Source organism: Cavia porcellus, unplaced genomic scaffold (assembly GCF_034190915.1).
Source record: "Cavia porcellus strain 051 isolate PalLab524CR breed Dunkin Hartley unplaced genomic scaffold, mCavPor4.1 scaffold_17, whole genome shotgun sequence".
Classification (NCBI taxonomy): Eukaryota; Metazoa; Chordata; class Mammalia; order Rodentia; family Caviidae; genus Cavia; species Cavia porcellus.
This window is the reverse complement of record NW_026947500.1, coordinates 64,257,347-64,281,626: the sequence shown is the minus strand read 5'-3', so window position 1 is coordinate 64,281,626 and position 24,280 is coordinate 64,257,347. Positions and strand designations below refer to the sequence as shown.

At 40.5% G+C, this 24,280-nt stretch overlaps 1 protein-coding gene and 1 long non-coding RNA gene across 3 annotated transcripts in view; one reads left to right on the top strand and one right to left on the bottom strand.

The window, feature by feature from the left end:
- The window catches only part of LOC134471007 (uncharacterized), a 31,659-nt gene extending 26,165 nt beyond the window's left edge, over positions 1 to 5,494 (top strand). For both annotated transcript variants that reach the window (XR_010040325.1, XR_010040324.1), the window contains one exon: positions 1,579 to 5,494. This is a non-coding gene — a long non-coding RNA (uncharacterized LOC134471007). The remainder of the gene's footprint in view (positions 1 to 1,578) is intronic.
- Positions 5,495 to 9,199: 3,705 nt separating this feature from the next.
- On the bottom strand, positions 9,200 to 18,411 carry LOC100732010 (zinc finger protein 709-like). The gene is made up of 4 exons (XM_063228415.1): positions 18,232 to 18,411; positions 12,047 to 12,173; positions 11,817 to 11,877; positions 9,200 to 11,001 (listed from the first exon to the last, which is right to left on the bottom strand). The coding sequence occupies exons 1-4, from the start codon at positions 18,232 to 18,234 to the stop codon at positions 9,684 to 9,686; spliced, it is 1,509 nt and encodes a 502-aa protein (XP_063084485.1). The 5' UTR covers positions 18,235 to 18,411; the 3' UTR covers positions 9,200 to 9,683.
- Positions 18,412 to 24,280: the final 5,869 nt, after the last annotated feature.

The window sequence follows — 24,280 nt, the reverse complement described above, 5'->3', positions numbered from 1 at the left end:
AGATTGAGAAAAAAGAGGGCATAACAGCGAAACAGGGCAGATCAAAACATAACCATTTAAGCAGAATAGTGTTTCACCACCAGATAATCCTGACCCAAAAATAGTTACCATATTGACTCCCTCCCTGAAGTCCTTGAGTACAACTTCATATACTGTAGTATTAAGTATATCAAAACAATGTAAATCCATTTAAGAGAATGACAGCATTATAGAGTATTTAGAATCGACTAACAGAAAATGAACAATGGTCTCTGTATAATCTCCTTGTCTTTAAAAGGTTTTTTCTTATACTATCGTACTTAACAAAATCCAATAAGATACAACCTGTTTAGACCATTGGAGACAGAAGAACAAAAGCTAGATGAGACTTCAAAACAAGATGGTACTAAATCAGCATTACCTATTAAGATGTCATTTTCTCCAAAAAAAGCTGTTCCTATCATCCAATCTTCTCTGTCTCATTTCTGTTGAGCTCTTTTTCTGTCAGTAGCTGTCAGTTTGTCTTCTTCATTTTATTCTCTGCTCCATTCGTTGTGGCCTCCCCGCCCCTATTTCTGGGTTCTTTGTATTTTTCTTTTTTTAGAATATCCTGCAATACTTTCTGTAGGGTTGAATTGGTGGTTGCAAATTCCCCCAGTTCCTCTTTATCCTGGAAGCACCTCGTTTTTCCATCAATTTCCAGGGACAGTTGTGCAGGATATCTCAATCTTGGCTGTAGATTATTATCTTTCAAAGCTTGAATTATTTCTCCCCATGCTCTTCGTGATTTGATGGTTTGTGAAGAGAAATCTGCTGTAATTCTGATGGGTCTTCCCTTGTAAGTGATCTGTTTCTTGTCTCTTACAGCTTTTAATATTCTGTTCTTGTATTGAATTTCTGGAATTTTTATTATTATATGCCTGGGTGTTTCTCTGTTAGGGTTGTAGGTAGCTGGGGTCCTGTATGCCTCATACATTTGAGTATCTTTACCTTTTGCTAAATTAGGAAAATTCTCCTGGATTATTTCTGTGAGTAGCTTTTGTAGTTCACTTGTTTGTGTCCCTACTTCTTCTTTTATGTTCTTAATCCTTAAGTTATGGCTCCTCTTATCATCTTCTTGTCTTTGTATTATTGCTGTGTGTTTCTTTGTTATTTTTAAGAAGTTTTTCATTTCATTCTCCCATGTTTCAAGTCTGCCCTCCAATTCAGATAGTCTGTCCTTAGTTTCTTTCAAGCTGTTATGCCAGTCTTGGGTAGACTTCTTAATTTCTTGATAGTCCCTTTGCACCTGCTTCACATACTCAATGCTTTCTCTGTTTTCTCCATCAAGCAATTCTCCCCTCTTTTTCTGTTCTTCCATTCCACCATCTGATTTTTCCTGGGTGGTGCTTAGCATTTCTCTAACTATTCTGCATACTTCTAGCTTCAGGTCATTGATAACTTCATTCCTGAATTGGTCTATGAGGCTCTCTAAATGGCGCTTAATGTATATTGGTGCAGTGTCCACTGCCTGATTCTCAGGATTGGGGGTCGAGGAGCCTTTTTCGTTGCTTCCCTTCCCCATATTTTCTGTTCCTTATAAAATGTAATCTTACACAGGAGGCCCGGCTTCCCTGCCTGTCAGCCACAGCTTGATCAAATTGCGCTGGCTAGTTGTTCCCGCTCACCGCTGCGCCCCAGGGAGTTGCGGAGGAGGCAGCCTACACGGGAGTCGGTCGCTCCTCCGGGCCACTGTCAGGCTCTGGGATCTGGGTTAGGCCAGCCTAGGGAGTCCGCGAGCAGCGTCCCTCCGGCCAGGCACCTTTCACCAATCCCGTCCGAGAGGGAAACTTGCGGCTGCAGTTGCCACCGCGCCCTGCTCTTACAGGACTGCCCGCGCCCAGAAAAACCTCCGCTGGAGTCAAACTGCGGTAGGGAGTCAGTTCCTCGCTCACCTCGCCACCAGTCAGCCTTCCTCCCTGTCCGTCGCGTTTCCGACTCCGTTCGCAGACTCCCGTTCCCAAGCCTCTGCGTGTCTCTCCTTGCCGAGCCACTATGGAGGCAGCCGGCCGCTGGGCAGCGGGAAATCCAAACCGCGGTTTCCAATGGCGCGGAGTCGAGCCTCCACACCGAGATTTTTCTGTTCCTATTTTAGCGCCAGGACTGTATTCCAAGTTGGATTCTCTCAGCCCAGTTCGTTCCTGAGTCAGCAGAGCATATCTCTACTGGTTCGTATCTCCTTAGTCCGCATCATTCCTGGCCTCTGAGCCGAGCCTTTAGAGAGCGTTCAGTAGTTGCTGTTGTCTGTCCGCCATGTTCTCCCCGTGACACAGATATATTTTCATAGAGATATAATTATAGCAAAATGCATAAATCATAACTGCAGTTGGATACATTTAACAGATACATACTTGTATGTAACCAACACCCTCTTCTAGGCTTAGGATGTGAAAGTTCCTGCATGTAACATGGTGATTTCTTAATCATCTTTTTGATGTTTGGTTTCTAACTTGATTACATAGTAAGTAGAGTATATAGTTTTTATGTTACTGAATTTTAAGTATTTGGTGGTAGATCTGCTAGTTGCCAACTAAAATTGCCCTACCTTACAAAAGGACCTATTTTTTGTTGTCGTTGTTCACCTGGATAATGTGCACTATTAAAACCCCTCTGTCTTCTGGCTAGGAGGCCGTGTTGCCCAGTCTTGGATGGTATAAGTGTTAGAAGATACTGGATATGATTCTGGCAAAAGACATTGCACAGGTGTGATTTAATTTGGCCAGGCATCTCCACTTCTATCTTCAAGAAGGTATGAATCCAAAGCTAGATGAGGGTAACCATCAGGGTAAAAGCCACAGGCTAAAGAGAGGGTGGCCGGAAATCTCAACCTTCTTGCTTCCGTAATCTTAAAACAAATTAAAGATATATATAATTAGGATTTTTGTATGAGTTCACCAGCCCTGGGTTCTTTAGTCTGTGTGTCTCATTACATTCAAACAAACACATACAAACACAAAAACTGTGTTTACTGGTTCAAGATTTTAAAGGGTGGGGAGAAAGGGAGTGGGCCTCTTTCAGCTTCCTGCAGTTCCTCACTGGTGCACTAGTATATATCAATTTGTGTAAACATTCAACAGTGGTTGAGTCATTATATTCTGCCTATGCCCATTAGATTGAGCATATAATTTTTGTTGAAAAAACCATTTACAGATTTATAATCTATTGTTTACCATGATTGTGGGTTGTTGAATAGTCCTTGTAATTCTGTTAATTTTTAAATTTATGGACATATTTTGAAGCAATGTAATTAAATGAAAAGCATTTTGACATTTTATACATTTCCAGTAAAAATTGCAATTTTTATCCCTACAAGTTTATCCTTAGTGGGCTGGAGATTTAGCTCAGTGGCATAAGCTCCTGCATGGCAAGTGCAAGGTTGTGAGTTCCATCCCCAATACCAACAATAAAAAAAAATTAGCCTTAGAATGAACATTCAACCATTCCTCATAGTGATAACTAACACTTAACATAACCAGCTACTCCTCAAAGCTTTGCATCTGTCCTCACAGTGACATCCTGAGGTAGGTATTGTCACCCTTATTCTGCATATGAGGAATCTGAGGCCCAAATTAAGGCGAGTTGGTGAAGGTAACCATGTGGGAGATGTTAGTAGCTGAAGTTTGACTCTTTTTGGTTCTATTTTGAATGCTATTTTATGGGGCTCTTTTGTGCTTTAGAATTGTTGTAATTGAGTTATGACACAGAAGTTCATCTTACATTGCAATTTGATTAATTTTATGTCTACAGCATGCATTCACCCTGTCAAAACTAAAACATTTCAGAGTCTGTTGCCCTATCCCCAGGAGTCACCACTGTCCTGACTTTCATCACGATACATTTGTTTTTCTGTTCATGGAATTGGAGCCATACACAGCCCCCTCATTTCTTTTTCCTGTTTAACATAAATTTGGTGAAGTTTGTGTTATCATTACTTTATTGTTTTTAGTTGTTGGGCAATATTGCATGGTCTAAGTATACCATGATTAAAAAATTCCACACCTAACAAGATTCTACGATACACATTCTGGTTTGATAACTGCCTGCTTTTGAAATTTTATACTATATACAAAGTTGTGTTTTTGTTAATACTGTTATGTACTTATATATTCAATTATACTATGTTTGAAGATATAGCCAATTCTATTGAAGATAATAGACAACACAGGAACTATGGTAGAACTCCTTGTATAATGGTCTTTTTCATGTGTTTATAGGAATATGTTTTGTTTTATCTTGCTTTGTTTTGTTTCTCCCTCTAATATAGAAAGAATAAAAATACATGTTAAGACTCATGCATGTGTAGAATCTATAAATAGTTTATGACAACTGATCTTATTTTTTTTTCATATTCTCTTGGTCAAATAGAGAACTGATCTTATGACAAATGATGAAATGAACAGATACTTTGAGGAGAGAGAGACACTAAAGTACCCAGTGCTGATCCTGGAGTGTCATAATGTGAAACCCAGTAGTCATATTATTCTTTGTTCAGAGTGATATTAGCCTGCTTGGGTTTGTTCAATCTCAACATAATTGAAGATATGGATAACTGCATGTATGTTTAAGTGTATAGGCTTGACAACCATATATCTAAGTTTTTGTTGGATAGTTGAACAGAACTGGTTGGTCTCACTGTTTGAATCCCCACTTTATATGTTCCACTTTTGTATCTTGAATAACTATTTGTAAGAGGACAATCTGTAATCATCAACTAGTGATTTTTTACTATTTATTTTTTCTTTGAAACTATGTATTATTTCTACCTGTTTTCTGTTTTGTTTAGTCTTTGTTTAAATAAAATAAAATTAAAAAAGACACTACAGTACCCAGTGCTGATCCTGGAGTGTCATGATGTGAAATCCAGTCATACTATTATTCTTTGTTCAGAATGACTTTAGCCTGCTTTAATTTGCTTAATCTCAATATAAATGAAGATATGGATAACTGCATGTTATGTTTAAGTGTATAGGATTGACAACCATATTACTAAGTTTTTGTTGGAGAGTTGAACAGAACTGTTTGCAGTCTCGCTATTTGAATTCCCACTTTATATGTTCCACTTTTGTATCTTGAACAACTAATTGTAAAAGGACAGTATGTAAACATCAACTAGTGATTTCTGTTTTTCTCTGAACATATGTATTATTTCTACCCATTTTCTGTTTTGTTTAGTCTTTCCTTAAAAAAAATTAAAATTAAAAAAAAATTCCACACCTGGGCCCTGGGACAAATGATCATCTCGTCTCAACTTCCTAAGTGAGTGAGTGGAGTAGAGGCGTATACCACCACATCTAAATGCCTTTTACTACCTTTAATTGTATACATTATGAATTATAGCCCTGACTTCTAACAGTGTAACTGATACCACAACGACAAACACACCCAAAAGAAAACTGTTACAGTGCCATTATTTGTGTCACCTATTGTCCTTTTATCAAAGAAAATAAAAGGAAATGATACTAGGTTAACACTACAAGCAGAACTATGACATCCTCATGAAAATCAGATGATATGAAACATGCCATGGACTTCTCCGAATGGTTGGTAGCAGAAAATGGGACACACACAGTTGTACCAGTTTTTATACAAAAGAGCTGCTTTTGAAAAATTCCATCCAATTTACACAACGTAAATAAGGTAGCAGAGCCCTCACTGAGCGTGTCAGGGTTCCCTGGATGAGACCTCAAGTACGCCAGTTTCTTCTTTATAAAGGGAAAGATGGGGCTGGGGGTTTAGCTCAGTGGCATAAGCACCTAGCTGGCAAGTGTGAGGCTGTTTGATCCCTAGTACCAAAAAAAAAAAAAAAATACATACATAAAATTAAAAAGGAAAAGATGTGCGAGAAGGTGCTCAGAAGAGGTTGTATTCTATTTTCTTCAGGGTACAGTTGTTGACACATAAATTCAGCACTTTATTATTAATCTCTATTTTAAAATTTTAGTTTATTAGTGATTTGTGATTTTGACTATGATGTGTCACAGAAAAGTTCTTTCCCATTATGGCTATTCGGGGCTCACTTATATATCTATATATTTTAAAATTTTTAAAAATTTTATTGGTACCCAGAATCGAACTCACGACTGCCTGCTTGCAAGGCAGGTGCTTATACCGCTGAACTAAATCCCCAGCCCCTACGTGTATATTTTTTACTTGGAAAATTTTTGACCATTATATCAGTAAACAGCTATTTCTACTATCTCCTGATTTTTGATAAATTTCAATTAATTTTAGCCTTCTTTGTATCATGTATCAGCTACTGGATCCATCTTTCATTTTGTCTGGTGTATTTCATTTAACATTGTTTCCAATGTGCATCTGTTGTGCTATTAATAGTTCAGCCCTGATGTTTATTGACTTTTTGCTTAGTTTATCTGTCTCTTTGTAAAAGTGGGATATTGAGGTCATCCACTATGCTTGTGTTAGTGTTTACCGATCTTGCATGGCCAGTAGTGTTTTTTTTTTTTTTTGTCTTTTTCCTTTTTATCGGTACCAGGGATCGAACTCATGACTGCACACTTGCAAGGCAGGCGCTTATGCCGCTGAGCTAAACCCCCAGCCCCGGCCAGTAGTGTTTTAGGAAGTGCCTCGGGCTGGGGATTAAGCTCAGTGGCCTAAGTGCCTTCCTGGCATGCACAAGATTGTAAGTTTGATCCCTGGTACAAAAGTAGAGGGGCCGGGTATTTAATTCATTTAGTTCAGCAGCATAAGTGCCTGCCTTGCAAGCACGCAGTCGTGAGTTCGATCCCTGGTACCAAAAACAAAAACAAAAAAATTACACTATACTGTTCATTCAAAGTTTCCATCATTTTCCTATGCTAAAAAAGTGCATTATTTGGTACATATATATTTACAATTTTTATATTTTCCTGTTGAACTGTTTCCTTAGATAATATTGCATTCTTTGCCTCTTCTTGTCAGTGTTAGGTTGAAGTTTATTTTGAGAATAAAACTGCTACCTCTGCTTGCTTTTGGGGTCCTGGTAGATGAAACATTTTCTCTTCTTTGATTTTTAGTCTATGAATCCCTTTTAAGATTAGGTGAATTTCTTGAATGCAACAGATGGTTGGACTGCTTTTTGACCTAGTGGCAGTTAATTTATACCTCATTCTGTTTTTGGCATCTGGATTCCTGGAATGAATGTGTCTCACACTTCTCTATGCCCCAGAGGGAGGATAGTGGACTGTGAGTTTAGACACTGCCAGGCTGTCACTGCAGAACTGATTGGCCTCTTTTCCTAACAATTTTTCCCCAGATGGCATACATGTGGGTTTACGGTACCATTATCCAGGAGTAGAATGGTTTCTCCTCTCCCCATGCTAAGCATTCAATTTCAGTCTATGTCACTTTATGCTTCCACATCAGACTTTTATCTTTCAACCAACCTCGTGGTAACTTTTTTTCTTTTGCATTGAATTGGACACACTCATTGTAGTCAAATCCAGCTTTCTGTTGGCAACATTTGTCTTCTGCTATCTTATTATTGGGCTTTTCTCCCTTGTCAAAGATGCCCTGGAGGAATATTTGATTTTTAGCCTTTTGCATAGGATTACTTTGTAGGCTTAACCAATATAAGACAGATAAACGCAGTGACAAACAGGTACAGTAGGTGGCAAATAAAATCGTAGATGTGTCAGGTGTGGACTAAAATAAGTGTGGAATTCTGATATAAAGCTTGCTGCCAGATGCAGATTGGCACTTGGCTTTGATACGAGTTAGCAAGCAACTGAGTTACTGTGCAATCCTATGCTAATACTAACCTTTATTTGTAGCCACAAGGGTTATAACTCATATCAGATATTAATTCTCGTAAGCAACAGGAACTTTACATGTACCACATGCTCAGTGCACAAGTTTCACACTCCTAGGAGAAACTGATAATGCTGCTGTTCTGACTGGAAATGGTCAGGTGGTAATGCAAGCAATGGGGAGCAGGTAAGATGCAGACAGATCTTCCCTTCTTCATCTGCTGATGTTCTCCTGGACCCTAAATGGCCAAGAGCAATACTAGTCCATAGCATGGGCCTTGCTGCACTCCATGATCCTCCAGAGCCACTCTTCTTGAACAACAGGACTAAAGCTTTGCTAGTTTGGCTACTGATATTCTTTTGTCAACTCATGCTAAGACCACAGTTCAGTGGTATAAACCTGTGTACCATGATACACTTGAACACAGGTGTCCACTCTAAGCTACATCTGCAGGCCTTCTTAGTTTTGAGACAGGATCTCACTGAGTTGCCTGAGTAGCATTCAGACTTCCATTCCTGTCAGACTCCAACACTGCTGGAATCACCAGCATGTGTCAATGTCCCTATATGTTTAACTACAGAACACATATGGAATCATGCCACACATAAAGATACTATATTTAAAAGCTTTCAAATATTAGTGTATACTTGCAATGTTCTATAGCCTTACAAAGAAAATGCTCTATATTGACTTTCTATAACATAATTAATGCATGTATACCCAGTTGTGGTCTTTACATTCAACATGTGTTTAAAACTGACCACTTTTGGGCAATTTTTCACTTGCTTACAATTTTGTCCGATTTGCAATCCCACAGTGTTCTAAGGAGGTGAGCCAATCAATAGCTTCCTAAGAAATGACTCAGGTGTGGGAGTGCACACCAGTAATAGCAGTGCTGAGGGAGTCTGAGCCCAGTCTGGGTAAACTGGCAACTTGTAAGACTCTTGTCTCAATAAAAAATAAAGGGATGGAAATATAACTCAGTATCAAAGCCCTGGGATAAATCTCCTGTAGAAAAAAAGAAATTCTCTTTGTAAGAGTGGGCTTATGATTTCAAATTAAGCAAAGATGTCTGAAGAAATACCAAAGTTAATTATAAGATTATATAATTATAATTATAGAGTTCCTGTCCAGTATAAAGCCTCATGTGATGGATGTTTTCCCATATAGTTCACAGGGATTCTTATGAGTCCTTTCAAGGAATATAGCATAACAGACATACTTAAATTTACTATATTGTTTACTGTAGAGACTTTCTTCTCCTCAAATGGAACTTCAATAACATGAGGTCTCACCATATTGTTCACAATTACTGGGCTTCTCTCCAATGATCTGGCACAACTCAAACTGAACTGGATGAACTGGTGGCCCTACCATCTTATTTTCACAGGCAAGGCCATTAAAGACCATATGAGTAAATGAAGATTTCATCACATTGTCTATATTTATAAGGTTTTTCTTTAAAATTTTTTATTAGTTCATATTTGCAGTATATAATGATTACATTTATTATGCAGAGTCAGTACATGCATGTAACACATTGAAAATCCTTTATTTTTCATCTATTACTGCTTCTGTCTTGGCCTGTTCAACTCCTGGACCCCTTTCCACTTATAAAAGTTCTATTTTCATAAATTTCCCCCTTCAATTCTTTTCCCCTCATCTCTTTTCCTTCCTCCTCTGTCCCGCCATCTTGTACTGCCATCTAGTTGAAAAGGCCTCCCCACTTATTTTATCTTCTATTCTGCTCCCTATCATAAGATTGCTTTCAGCGTGAGTTCTTTCATGCTTTTGGAGGTCTCTGCAGTAGGCACACAACTTACCACATTGTTTACATTCACCAGGCTTCAGCAGACTGAGTTCTTTCATGTATTTGGAGAGCAATACAAAAAGTAAATGCCATTCCATATTGTTTACATTCATAGGGTTTGTCTAGTGTGAGTTCTTTCATGCACATGGAGGGCATTGCAAAAAGCAAAGGCCTTACCACACTGTTTACATTCATAGGGCTTCTCTCCAGTGTGAATTCTTATATGCATTCGGAGGTAACTGGGAGAGGTGAAGGTCTTACCACATTGTTTACATTCATAGGGTTTCTGCCCAGTGTGATTTCTTTCATGTCTTTGGCAGTTACCAGAAGAAGCAAAAGTCTTACCACAGTGTTTACATTCATAGGGTTTTTCTCCAGTGTGAGTTCTTAAATGCCTACGAAGGGCACTGGAAAAACCGAAGGGCTTATCGCAGTGTTTGCATTTATACAGTTTCTCTCCAGTGTGTGTACTTTGATGCTCTCGACAGTCATGTGAAGTCCTGAAAGCCTTGCCACAGTCCTTGCACTTATAAGGTCGATCTCCAGTGTGCACTCTCATGTGTAACTGAAGCTTCCGAACATAAACAGAGGAGTACCCGCACTCCTGGCATTTGTAAACCTTCTCTCCAGTATGAATTGTCTTATGTAATTGAAAATTACTGAAATGTTTAAAGTCTTTGCCACATACTGTGCACTTGTAAGGCTTTCCCATCTTGTGACTCTTCTCGGTATGTCCCAAATGTGTAGAAGCACTGAAGGACTTACCACACTGATTATATTCATCAGGCTGCTCTCCAGTATGACTCCTTTCATGTTGTTTGAATGCTGAGTAGTACGAAAAAGTTGTTCCACAGTGTTTACACTTGTAGTGTTTCCCTCCACTGTGCGTGTTCATGTGTATTTTAAACGTTAAGAGATAAACAAAGGATTTCTCACATTCTTTACACTGATAAGGTTTCTGTGTAGCATGTACACTCAAGTGTCTCTCAAAGCTTTCAGAAGTAAAGAAGGCTTTGCCACATCCTTTACATTCATAGTGTTTCTCTTTATGACTTCTTTCATGTGTCTGAAAAGAACTGAGAAATCTGAAGGCTTTGCCACACTGTTTACACCCGTAGCGCATTCCTTCAGTATGATGCTGTTCGTGTTTCTGAAGCCACTGGTGATAACCAAATGCTTTACCACACACCTTACATTTATAGGGCTTCTCTCCGTATTTCCTACTCTCATGTGGCTTATGCCGCACAGGAGATCTCGGCTCTCCACTAAGGAACGTTGGATGCACGAGGACTTTTCCACACAAGCTGCCTTTACACGGTGTTACACAGATACAGGTTTCCTTTGTGAGACTGAGATTTGGGATTGGGATGACATTTTCTTCACATTGATGATCTTTACTCTCATAGAGTCTCTCCACCATATGACTTCTGTAAGAATGAAGAGCACATTTTCAATGCTTTCAAACAACAATAATTTCATATTTTCAACATGTACTAGAATTAGTTTTTAAATACTTTAGAGAAAAATATGGATTTTCTTCTTGGTTGGTTGCTCTGAAAGTGAATATATATAATATTCTATAAAAGTACTATTACTAAAGCAGTAACATTAGTAGGCATACTGGCCCATTGCTGTAACCTCAGCTACTCAAGACCCAGAGACAAGAGGGTCTCAATTTCAAAGCCAGTCTGGGAAGCTCGGCAAGGCCAAAACTCTACATTGAAAACAACTTCGACTATCTGGGTGCTGTGTCACACATCTGTAACCCTACCACTTATGACAGAGCACCAGGAGATCAGAGTTTCACAGCAGCTTAATTACACAGCAAGTTCAAGCTCAACCTAGACTGCACAGTGAGACTCTGTCCCAAAAAACAAAAGGTAGACGGGGTGGGAGAAATAGCTCAGTGAAATCCCTGGGCTCAGTCCCCTGTATACGAAATTACATATTTATACATGTGTTTGTATAATAGCATTTGGAACATGAATGATCTTAATATATAATCTTTTCATGAAAATCTTCTGACATGTAAAATAGATCTGGGTTTACTGTTTTCCCTGCTTCCTTTGGAAAAGCAGTCATTATGAACATTTTCTTTTTGTCTTTTTTGTTTTTATGGTACCAGGGATCAAACTCACGACTGCCTGCTTGCAAGGCAGGTGCTTATGCTGCTGAGCTAAATCCCCAGCCCCTATGAAGATTTTCTTGATAGTCATTGTCTACTTTTATGAGTGCACCTCACCTTGGATTTCTCTCTTGCTTTGTTTCCTCATTTTCAGGGCTCTGGTCTTTCAATTTTCCCCCTAAAATTCATATCCACAAAAATCACATGTTAGAAATTACAGAACACTATGATTCTATTCAATAGCTTTGACTCATTGATTTAGTCTCAAAAATTATAGTTTTTCCAGTTTTCATAAAAGAAATGCTTGTTCTCTAATTCACTAAACGACGGGATGTCGTCCTCCTCACCCACGGTGGCCAGGTTCCTGACGGTCTCCTTCATCACATCGTGGTAGAGTCTCTTTTGGGACGGGTCCAGCAGAGCCCATTCTTCAAAGGTGAACCTCACAGCCACATCCTCAAAGTCCACTGAGTGCTAAGACATCCCAGAAATTGACATAAGAAAACGGTTAGACTGACAGCACTGTAGCTGCAACCTTAATACCAAAGGTGTTCCCAACACCACGTCTGAGTACATAAAATGTATCAGGACAGAACATACAGAAATGACTTCTGTGTCTTTACTTCTACATGTCATATTGCTGTCTTATGGTAGACCCCAATTCACCTTGAAATAAAAAATGATACACAAAAAGAGACTAAATCAAACTGGATGTGATGTGCATGCCTGCAATCCCAGCACTCAGGAGGCTGAGGTAGGAGGATAGCTGTTAGACTACACAGTGAGACACTGTCTCAAAAAAATCACCCCCCACCCTCACAAACCAAAACCTGAACTAAAAAACAACAAAAAGCCCTGAAAAAAAACTAAATCAATTCAACCATGTCCGTATGAGACTGTCATTTCAGGCTTTATTATATACTGTATCACTTCATATTTCATGATACACAGACCCAAAGTAGATATGCTTAAAATGAACAAATGGAACCTCAAAAGTATTCTCACCAACAGGGGCTGGACGTGTGGCTCAGTGGTAGAGCTCATGCCTTGCACACACGAGGCCTTGGATTTAATTCCCATAGCACAATAAATAAAACACCTTCTAAGGGACCTTGTGGAAAACCATTCCCACCAACAAACATGAGACTGGGGGGGGGGGATAAAATGTGTAATAAATACTGAGTTTTTTTTTTTTTTGTCTTTTTCATTTTTATCGGTACCGGGGATCGAACTCACGACTGCCTGCTTGCAAGGCAGGTGCTTATGCCGCTGAGCTAAACCCCCAGCCCCAATACTGAGTTTTACAAAGTATTCTGTGACATTAGAAGCATTCAGACTTGGGTGTGACAGGGCATATAAAAATTTCTAGCTGCTGGCATGGACAGGGCAGCAGGACTGAACACTGGGGGCCCACAAGGGCAATACAAGAAAACCCTGCCAAGTGCAGTGGTGCATCCGGTAATTCAGAGGTCGAAGCAGAGAATCACACCAAGTCCAGCCTGTGCTACACGGTGAGTCCAAGACTAGCCTGAACTACTTACTAGTAAGCTCTTGTCTCCAAAACCCAAACCAACCAACCAACCAACCGAACACAAAAACCAAGACAATTCTGAGTATGAATGGGGATGTAATTCAGTGACAGAGTGCTTACCAACTATGTGTGCGGCCCTAGGTTAAATTTCTAGAACCGCAAAGGGAAAAAAACTCTGAAATGAGTCAAGTGATAAAAGTACTCATTTGAGACTTCTGCAGTTCACAGATAGCCTTAAGGATTAAGGCTCAATCTGAGTATGTGTTAATATTTATTTATCTGTGGTACTAAAGAAAGAATCCCCTATGTACTACACAAGGATTCCATTACTGAGCAACACACACCAGTGTTTTAACAAAAGGTTCTTGTGATATTGCACTGTCTGGCCTTGAAGTAGGAACCCTGATCCCTAAACTTTATGAGTACATGGAACTGCAAATTTCCATAAACTATGTCATTAGGATTTCCTCTTAGGAACAGTAAAATACAGTATCAGAATATTATGCTACTTATTTCTAAATGTCTTTATGGGAGCCCATAGAAGTGACAAAAAAAATTAAAGCAATTTCCCTCTGACAACTGTAGGTACAATAAAAATTATTTATACTACACTTAGCAAAATAATCCTAAATCTTAACAAGGAAGATCTAAAAGGCATATTTCAGTTCCTTTTTGAAACTACATCATGTCAATACTCAAGAAAAACTTATGACTTAAGAGTTTGAAGTTGGGTGTGGTAGCACACACCTGTAATTCAGCACTGAGGCAAGTGTTATTGCCGCAAGTTTTGAGAGCAGTCTGGGATACACAGTAAATTCAAGGCCTGCTCACACTGTACAGGAAGACACTGTCTCAACCTTCCTATTCCCTTCTCCAAAACTCCCCAAAAGACCCACCACTGTTTGAAATCAGGTGTAGCAGTACATACGGTAATCTCAGAGTTTAAAAAAGCTGATATAGGAAAGATCACAAATTCAAAATCAGTCTGGGCAACTTACCAAGATCATGTCATAAGATTACAAAAATAAAATAGCTAGGGATGTAGCCCAGTGGGACAGAACCCTAAGAAAGGAAGAGGAAGGCAAATTCTTTTAAATGAGATTTGCCTTTATAATGTAAATTGTGATTATTTTTGTTTTACAGTGGGTTTCTATAGTTTTAATTTTTTCAGCTTTTAAGATACAAATTTTATGTAATTTGGTATAATTTTTAACTATGTTATTTTAAAAGCTCAGGATATCACATTGAAATTACTATAAATACATTTAAAATTATCTATTTTAAATCTAAGGAAATATTACAGAGATATTTTCATGGGTTCAGTAACCTTCCATTTCATAACTGGGCATGGTACAGAGTGGTTGTCACATAAGGTACTTGAAGATTATTTAGTTTAATTCTACCTTTACAGTAACTTTGAATTCTTAAATTCTTCTAAGTTTTGCATGTATTAAATCTGACTAATGCTGAACATGAAGAGTAAAGTATTTAAGAGTTACTGGGGCAAAGGTCATGAATGTATCCATTTATACATGGTTTACATGTTGTGGATGCTTTTGTAAACATTTTCATATATGTTTAAATTGTGTTTCAGTAAGTTGTAGTAGCCTTTGTGTGTAGTTTAATGAGTCATCATTTGGTCCTGTGTGAAATGGAATTCATGGTATTTTCTGTAACATTTTCCTAAAACTGTTTCTGGAGAGCCACACATTTGAATACAGTCAGCTGCCCTGATCACTTGATTTATTGTATATCTGATTTTTTTGGTCTCAAAGGAATTACTGCCATAATATATTTTATTTATTCTTTAGATTTTAGCTTTGTAAGTTAAAATGCTTTACATGATGGTGTTACAAGCTATTTGTCCCCTATGGGGCTTGGGGGGTTGTTAAAAGATAGGGAATGAAGAATGCAAAAATGGTTTATTGTTCCTACTGTCCACTCTGATCCAACCCTGTATTGATAGTATTTTCCAGTATGATATTGTGATGTTTCATATAATGCGGTGAACATAACCAACTGGTTACCTAAATAAAGATTTGATTTAAAAAAAAAAAAAAAAAAGGAAGGAAGAAAGAAAGGACGGACAGTAAGTCCTCTCTGACCATGACAGGCCACTGTCTTTCGTTGCTGAGAACAGTCTAGTATTGCCAGGAATACAACTGACCTGCACAAAGGTACTCAGTGGGATCACAGAAGATACAAACCAACAGATAATGGAAGTAACAACCAAAAAGCTGCAGTAGGTTTCAGAGGACACTCATGAAAACCTAGATGAGCTACAGAAAATGATACAACTGTGAATATAAAACAGTGAGTTGTACAGTCAAATGAGTGAACTGTATGATAGTTGTATATTAATAAAGCTGTTACACTATTAAAAAAATAAAATGATACAAAACCCAAATGACCGATTTTCCAAAGAATTATAGTTCATGAAAATGTTTCAATCAGCAACCTGTGATTATAAATTATACGGAAAGTATGGGCAGCAAAACTGATCAATGTGAGGACAGAATTTCAGAGCTAGAAGAAAATGATGCCTTCAAAAACCAACTATTCAAACACACCCTAAAAACAAGAGAAATGAAAAATGAATCTGGATTTCATACAAGCAGCCAGCATGAGCAGGAAGATGAGACACAGCCAGATCTGCTACCACCATCGGAAGGCTTGCTTCCTGCAGGCAGCCAGCACCCATCGGGAGTATCACACAAACACAGCCCTGCAAGCCTGCTGCTATCAGGGGAGTCCCGGTGTGGACATACAAGATGAGAGAAGGAGCACACCCTCATGCATCCCTGGCCACTGGGGAAGCCTCAGTGTAGCTGTGTGGGTCTGGAGAAGCCCTCCCCACACCCTGCTGCCCCCCTAAGAACCTGGGGTCAGGGGGACTCAGGTGACTGTCCCATTCCCCTGCACCGCGGAGGGGCAGCCAGTGTAGCAAGTGCTTGGGATCCCACAACCAGGGATCTAAGGCAAAACTTGATGAGATATAGCCAAAGGAATAGAACAGATGACTTAAAAAATTTCATGCACCTAAGGGTACCAGACTTTTGGCAAAGAAAGGCCAAGAAAATGGTGACACCTTCCCATAAGTAGGACTTTACCACCTGATGATCAACTCTACTAGAGGAACCATGCTGTAGAACTTCTGTTTCTCCTTCCCAATAATCCCACAGCATTGGTGTTGCTCAGTGCACAATCCAATTTAGAATTACTATGCCTAAAATAAAATCATTGTATGGTGTAAGATCAAGATTTTGTGGATATTCATTGTAACTTCAAATGCCATTTTATTTAACTCTCATTGACATGTCAAGGGATATATAAGTTTCATTTCATTTCAGTGTGAAAATTTTAACACACTGTGCTGGAGGCTGGACAGGAGAAATGGAATGACTCAAGGCCTTTTAAAAAGTTCATGCAACCAGGCGTGGTGGCACACATTTATAATCCCAGCACTTGGAGGCTGAGGCAGGAGGATCACTGTGAGTTCAAGACCGGCCTGGAATACAAAGGGAGCTCAAGGCCAGCTTGAACTGCATCAGGAGACCCTATCTCAAAAAGACAAAAAAAAAAAAAAAAAAGTTTAAAAATTTTATGCAATAATTTTCCAAATGCATGGTACCTGAGATGGGTCTTTGAGGAAGAGTAGAAACCTGTCTGGTGAGGCTTGCACCTATTTATCTAGCAGACTATACTCATTTCCCCACCCTTCCTTGGCCTGCATCTTAGGAACACTGTAAGGATCAGTCAAACAGCCTCCGGCTTTAAGAGAAGGGTCAGGAGGAAATCAGCCAATAGAAAGAAAGCAAAGATAAGGTACTAAATTCTCCTTGCTCCCACCTTGCCATCTTGATTAGCTGGCCATCCTGCTATCTTCTACTATAAGACAGGCCTCATGCTACACTGGCCCCTGCTTGGAGCGTCCGGGTCTTATTTTCACTAACTGATCCAACAACCTTTGTCTCTTTTAGACTTGGTGATGACCTCTGTTCTGACACTGGTGTCTGCATTTTCCTCACAACTCATGGCCTACTGTAACACTACTCACACTTTAATAAAAAATCTTCATCCATCTCTCACCCACTACACTTTTAGGGTACCTCCAATCCCTCACCCCCACCCCAGACTGTCTAAACTGCAATGTCATGTAAACCTGAATCAATTACACACAGGCACAATGAAGTGAGAAAAAAGTAAAACACTTCTGCCAGTTTGCTGGGAAAATCATAACAACTGAACAATATAATTTACAGTTAAAACAAGGAAATGATGTTACAGTGGTATCACAGCACAAACTGCTACAACAAACCACTAAGGGCTAGGGATTTAACACATTTATTTCTAACAATTCTGGAGCCTGGGAGTCTAAAGTCACGGTATATCGTTAATTGTTTTTGCCCATAACTTACAATATTCAAACTATTTTAGGTGTGGCCGAAAGAAAACACACACACACACACACACACACACACACACAACCGAGCTGGGGAAGGGCTGGAGTAAGCTGAAGAGTCAGCAACGTGTGGAAAGGACCTAGGAAAGTTTGTAGAGAGAAACCACAACCCAAGGAATCCCCCAGGAAGCCTGGGTCCACAAAATGCCCCAGGAGGGAAAAGCCCAAGGATGTACGCAAGTAGTTCCATGTGCTTAGTCTGGATCACTGACACGGAAAGTGGCCCTAAACAATTAAAACTAAGTATTTCTTTCCTGCCAATATTAAGAGCTAGGCGGAGAGGATGGAGGTCGAATCTGAAATAAAGTGGGCCTGCGACAGAGAACTCCACCCTAAGTCAGGAGTCCCTGCCGCCGCCGCATCCAGCGTCCGCACCGCTGCAGGTCAGCGCAGTGCAGCTGCAGGGGACCCGCGGCCGCCCCAGCCTCGCTCGGAGCCTGGGGGAAGCGGGAGCACCGTGTGAGCCGCGGCGGAAGCGGGACGGCCGCGGCCGCAGGTGCCAGGTCGTCCCCGGACTCCCGTGGCCGAGTCGTACTTACCATCTTGCCATTCCCGGCTTCACCCGTGTCCCGGAGGCCTGGGCAAGTTCCCCACAGTTGCTATAAGTCACAGATTCCCAGAAAGTACCTCCGGCGCTTCAGGTGAGCCGTATTTACTTTGACCATGTAGCAGGAAGAGCTTCCGCTCGCCCAGGGGCGTGCCCTGACGTCAGTTCCTGGTGGCCTCTGATTGGACGGTGTCTATATCTCCGCCCCTGCTCTGTGAAGCATGGTTCCGGAAGAAGAGCCCAGGTTTGCGAACACCACCAGACTGACCCCTTTTGGAAATTAAGAGGACCTCCCTGGGCAGGTCAGACTGAAACCTGGGAGCCCAGTGATCTCTAGGCTCACTTTGCCTTCGCCTGACTGCCAGATTACTCATGAAATCAGATCCCTGGTTTAGAGACGCTGACACAATGTATACTTTCTGCTCCTTTCATGTGAATCTGACTTTTGCCCGGTGAGGCCTGCACCCTGCAGAGAGCTATTGTCTCCTCAGAAGGTTAATCACCTCCACCCTGGTCTCAGGATTTGTTCAGACCAACTACCATCTATACAATGACTTAAAAAAAAGTTATGTTCTTTTAAAATGTTAATGTATATGTGATCTTTTTTCTGTTTCCATATCCTGCAGTGTTGCTAGAATTGTATGTTAATTTTTTCAGTATTTACAGATTTCTCGATGATATTGTCATCTGCAAAAAGAGCTAAGTGCTCCTCTAAGTGTTACCTATTTCTGATCATTCTGACTTCGTTCTTTTTCTTCAAGTTGTGGAACAAATAACACAGCCAAATAGGCTGTGAAGAAAAATGTATTCTTTGAGAATAAGACAACAAACAAAACTCAACATGTATGACCTTACCATCCAAAAATGTGTGAAGAGTGAAGAAGAGGAGGAAGAGGAAGAAGGGGAAGAACGAGGAGGAAGAAAAAGAAGAATAAGAATTATTATTTAGTTAATGAATAGGAGGATTACTCATGACTTTTTCCTTGGAAGGTTTTGGGTCCATCCTAAACATTAGGGACTGCCTTTTTACAATACTTATGTGGGCAAGATGCAGTCTGGGTCAGAAATGGGAATATTATGGTTGGTCTGTCAGGAATCTCATTAGGGTCTTGAAGTACAATAATGTGGTGACAAGGCTACGTATAATCCTGTCGAACAATGGTGGGACAGAATCCTGGGTGAAAAGTAATTCTCTGGGTACAGAAAAATGTTACTCTTCTATAGAAAGTAATGTTTCAGCAGATCTATCATAAGACCCTAAAAATATGTACATGGAACAAGAATTATTATCAAGAAAAAGACTAAGTCCCCTAGTTTCACTTTCTCTTAGTCAACTTAGAATCTACTAATTTTGGAAGTTATACTGTGGGAAAAATATTATTAGATTTCTTTAGTTTTGCTATAGAAAAAACTTCCAGTGCAGTGTCACACAACTGTGATCCCTTCAAGAGGCTGATGGAGGAGAACGGCAAGTTCAGTTCCCATACGGACAATTTAGTGCCCTTGTCTCAAAAATAAGCAAAAGGAGATGGAGATGTGGCTCAGTAGCAGAATAACCATGGTTTTCATCCACACTACCACCAAGTAATAATAAACAGCTTCTGTTTCATGGGTTACGATAATACCCATATTATTTCTGCAGAAATCTGTTGACTAAAATGTGATAAAAGGTTTGGCTCCTCTGTGTTAATATAATGTCTGCTTCCTTGCTGTCTTCATTCTTGGACCAGATTCTGATGGGTGTTGCCCATATGACATTTGCCAAGGCGTCGTGGCAGTGGTCTAACATGGCTGAGAGACCCCAGGAACAGGAGCACATCAACTTCCTGCTTCTTCCCACAGCCCAAAATAAAAACCACCTCTTACATTTTTGAGCATGCAAATGCTCCTTCAGTCAACTGTTACTATGTCATTTGTCTCCTTCCCAAACACTTCCCCAGCCAGGCTTCACAAAAGCCCAACCATTTCTTTGTTTCTGCTTGGAGGGAATCTTGTGCTCTTCTGCACCCTTCCATGCCCATAATAAAGGCCTCTATCTCTCTCTGTCTCTCAACTGTGCCAAAAAATTCTAACAGATTCTACTTAGCACTGCATATAGATAGACCTATTGATCATTTAAAATGTGATTTGTCTAAGAATGTTACAGGATTAGTTTGGCTTGTTGCCCATTGGAGTTGGTAAGTGCTTCTTGTACCTCACCCTTCTGCTTTTCAGTAGCTCAAACACTAAGCCCTTCATCCTCATCATGAGGCCAGAACATTTGTGCCAGAGTAAGTGAGCATGACTGAGCAAAGCTGATGGCCTGTTAGCCCTCAAACTGTAAGCGTAGGCTGTTTCACACAGAATGATTGTACTTGCTTTAGGGAAACCCAACAGCTTCTGGGACAAATTCATCATGTCCATTTGTTGTCTGACTCTGTCAATAGAAATAAAAACACCTCTTGGTGTCATGCCCTGGCCAATGAAAACTACAGGATTTTAGTTAGGCCCCAGAGAATCAATGAAAACCTCCTTGTCTGTTACGTTTGTCATTTTCTTAACCAATTGCATATGAGATGAAAAGCCCTGCCCCAAACCATAAATCTTTGCCTATGCAGGAGGGCGTGTGCTTACAGTATTTGGCCTAGTATCATTTCTGTAATGTGTGGGTGTAACAAACACATTGGTTTCATATTTTTGTCGATTCCTCAAGAATGATGTGAAAGCATGGGATAAAACCTACTGGAATCAGGATCCCTGGATGCTGATCCAACACGAGGGATTGTTTAGGTACCCAGCACAGTAACTTTGATTTGTCAAACTCTGGTTTCTGCTGCCCTGCTTGAATTTGTTGTCTCACAGAAAATGTTTCCTTTCCCCTCTTACCCCTCTCTATTTTTCCTCTCCTCTTATCTTCTTTTACTTGCCATTATTTTTATTTTTTCTTTTTGGTACTGGCGATCAAACTCACGACCATGTGCTTGCAAGGCAGGCACTTATGCTGCTGAGCTATATCCCCAGCCCATAAGGCCAGAACAAATGGAAGAAATTCTTACTTGCCATTTTCAAGGAATAAAAGATCATGAGCTCAATTTACTTAACATACCTGGACTCCCTATGTAGAATGGTTGGGGCTTCCCTGAGCCATGCAGATCACAGTTTACTTCAACTCTCTCTGGTGGAGTTTTCAGGCCGCAACAATGCAGAATCCTCTGGTTTTTCCTTTATAAGGCATCTACTTCTGTCTGTCCCTCCGTTCCTAGCTCCCTTGCTTCACTCTCAACTCCTCAGATCTCTTTTCATTGTCAAAGACAAAGGGGTATAAACTTGATACACCATGGCTTCCCAATTTAGGGTGACAGGGTAACTGCCTGAGAACTGCAGATTCACTTGGCGCTGGGTGATGTCCAGAGCTGCCTTTGGATCCCGGTAGAATTCTCAGAATCTGGGAAGAAGCCCATTACTCCATTTCTTCTGGAAATGGTTTCTCTTTCCTCCCATCGTGAACAAACCTATTCAAATCGGGGCATCAGATATCTTTGGTAAAAGTTGTCAGCCTGGGTAACTTAGTTATCTTAGCAAATTACTGTCGCAAATTAAAAAAAAAAAATCCAAAGAGTTCTGGGTGGAAGATGTTAGAGCGGAGGGCAGCAGAGAAAGAGTCTTTCCAAGATGTGACCGGACACTGAATGTAGCAGCTTGAAAAGGAGCAGGAGGGAGGGAGGTTCCCAGGATCCAGGAAGGATCTGAAGTGAGAATTGAAGCCCACAGGGAGAACAAAGAGAATGACCTCAGTGAAGGAGGAGGCGGCAGCGGCTGTAGGTGCAGCGGTAGGTGTCCGCAGGGGAAGGATGGGAAGAGGAGGACCAGACGCAGAGAGAGGAAAGGTGTGGTCCTTCCTGCTGTGTGGGCGGGAAGGAACTGCTCAACCACTATGGTACTTTCATTTGTACCCTCCAAAGAAGAAGGTCAATTCCAACCTTGCTGCCTAGCAACTTGTTTACCTGACCTGGGCCCCTTACCTTTTTGGTGCTGGAACAGCCTGCTTAGGGGGCTTCTTTTGGACTCTGTGTGTTTTTAGGGCTGGCCTTGCTTTAGCCCCACGTGTGATCAGTTTCCAGCTTCAATGGCTCCTGCATATCCCTCTTTTTTGTTTTGTTACAGCACAGGATGGGTGGTCAGTTGAAGCTTGAAGAGCTGTGTTGGAGAAATCTGTAGAAGACCTTTTTAAGTGCAGTCCAAGAATTTTAAGTCCCTGCATTGTGCAGTTGAAATCCTGTGCAGTCCATTAATCCACAGCAGTAGTCAGCTCCCAGTGTAGCTGGCAAATGTCAGGAAGTGTTAGTGATTTGCGTTTCTTTTATAACATATTACTTTAGCATTGTTTTACACATTTGTGGTTATTCTTTTTTGTTGGATGTTCAAGAGCAAGTTAAGATGATACCTGCATTAAATACAGTCAGTGTTAGTTATCTATCCAGTCAGTTAGGGCTCCTCAGGAATTACCTTGGAGCCACGTGTAGCAGCTCTCAGCTCTTTGTCAGTGTCAGTCTCTAGATGAGTCACGGCCATTGCGTGACCAAGTTGCTTTCTGTGAGTGCTTGGGAGACCTTTTCTCCTGGTGATCTCCTTAGGGACACCACACACTGATGATCACTTTCCTCTGTGGCCTCACAGTCTTTTTTCTCACAGTCTTCCTTCTCAGAAGATCAAGGATGCACCGAGTATAGGCTGATGCAGCAAAGGATCTCTTAGGTCCTGGCTTCCTAGGGCTAGGAAGCTGACTTTTGAGGGCTAGGGCCAAAATATTGGCTCCTCTTTGCTTATCTATCTTTGTAATTTTTGGTCTCTAAACCTCAGTTTTTGAACACTAAGAAGAAAAGATTGATAACAATATAGTGTAATAGAGGCAGCAAGCTTAACATTATTATTTAAATACCAACCATCTTAGAACATAAAATGAAAGTGTTATTTTCTATGATACATGGTTTGTTGTAACGTGGGCCCCGGTATAAAGTCCAAGGAAACAAGAGTCCAAAACTTAAGTGGCAAAGGCTTTATTGAGCCAGTCCTGGCGGCACAGTCTCTCCTGGATCGACCCAAAGACTGCGCGCCCAAGACTGGGGAAAGGGGTTTTTAAAAGTAAGGGAAAGTGGGGGGAAACCTGTAAGGCCATTAAACCTGTTGACCCGCATCTGGAAACTGTATTGCTGTCCACTTAGCTCTGACAGTCCCGGGAGTTCCTGGTGTTGCTCAAATTACTCCCATCCTGCAGACTGACATTATCTCAGAGTGGCATGTCTGCAGCAATATTTGGAGAAGAAAGTGGAGAGTTAATTATCCCAGGACAGCTTGTCTTCGCCAGCGAGTGCGAAGGGGTCACGAGTTATGAGATGCTGGAACTTAAGTTTTACAAAGATCTGATATCTAACCCATTTGATACATACAGAACAAAAGGAAAGCACTGATCGGGGCTTGGGCCATAGTATTACCCGGTAATTTCTCTTAAGCTAAGCAGTTCTTAAATTGGGGCCGGCTCATTTTATGACAGATCATCACCGGGTCGGGGAGAGGTCACCAGAAACCCAAATTCTTTATGGCCCAGATAGGTGGGTGGGGGGAGGCAATAAGGCGTGCTACAGAACAGGAAAACGGCGAGTATCTATCTTGTGGGAAAAGTAACTAAGGTTAGGTAAAAAGGTTAAACTCATAGGCAAATCTCCCTGCATATAAACAAGCTACTTCAAACAATGTGTAAATTAGTGGGCCTTCTAGTCTTCTTTAGTTCTTTAGCGAAGAATAGAGGCGCCTAACCGTGATTAACAGCCCTTGTTAGCTTGTTTTAGCACCACTCTTCTTGTTTGTAGAGGGCCGCTCTGGTTAACATCTCAATTAAGTGAAATTCTTGCAATTCTTTACAGGGGAGAGTATTGCTCAACATATCAATTGGGTCACTTAACATATCAGTTGGGAAAAAACATTTAGTAAGCCACGGTACAGGTTTGCTATAATACACAAAATGATGAAGCTACTTTCTTAGAGTACAACAGGTTGTTTTAATA

Excerpts from the sequence above, each read along its gene's own strand:
- LOC100732010 (XM_063228415.1), bottom strand. Across the intron at positions 11,878-12,046 it reads CAGGAACCTGGCCACCGTGG|GGGGAAAATTGAAAGACCAG; the intron begins GTGAGGAGGACG and ends TATGAATTTTAG. Across the intron at positions 11,002-11,816 it reads AAGCAAGAGAGAAATCCAAG|AAGTCATATGGTGGAGAGAC; the intron begins GTGAGGTGCACT and ends TCATTCTTACAG.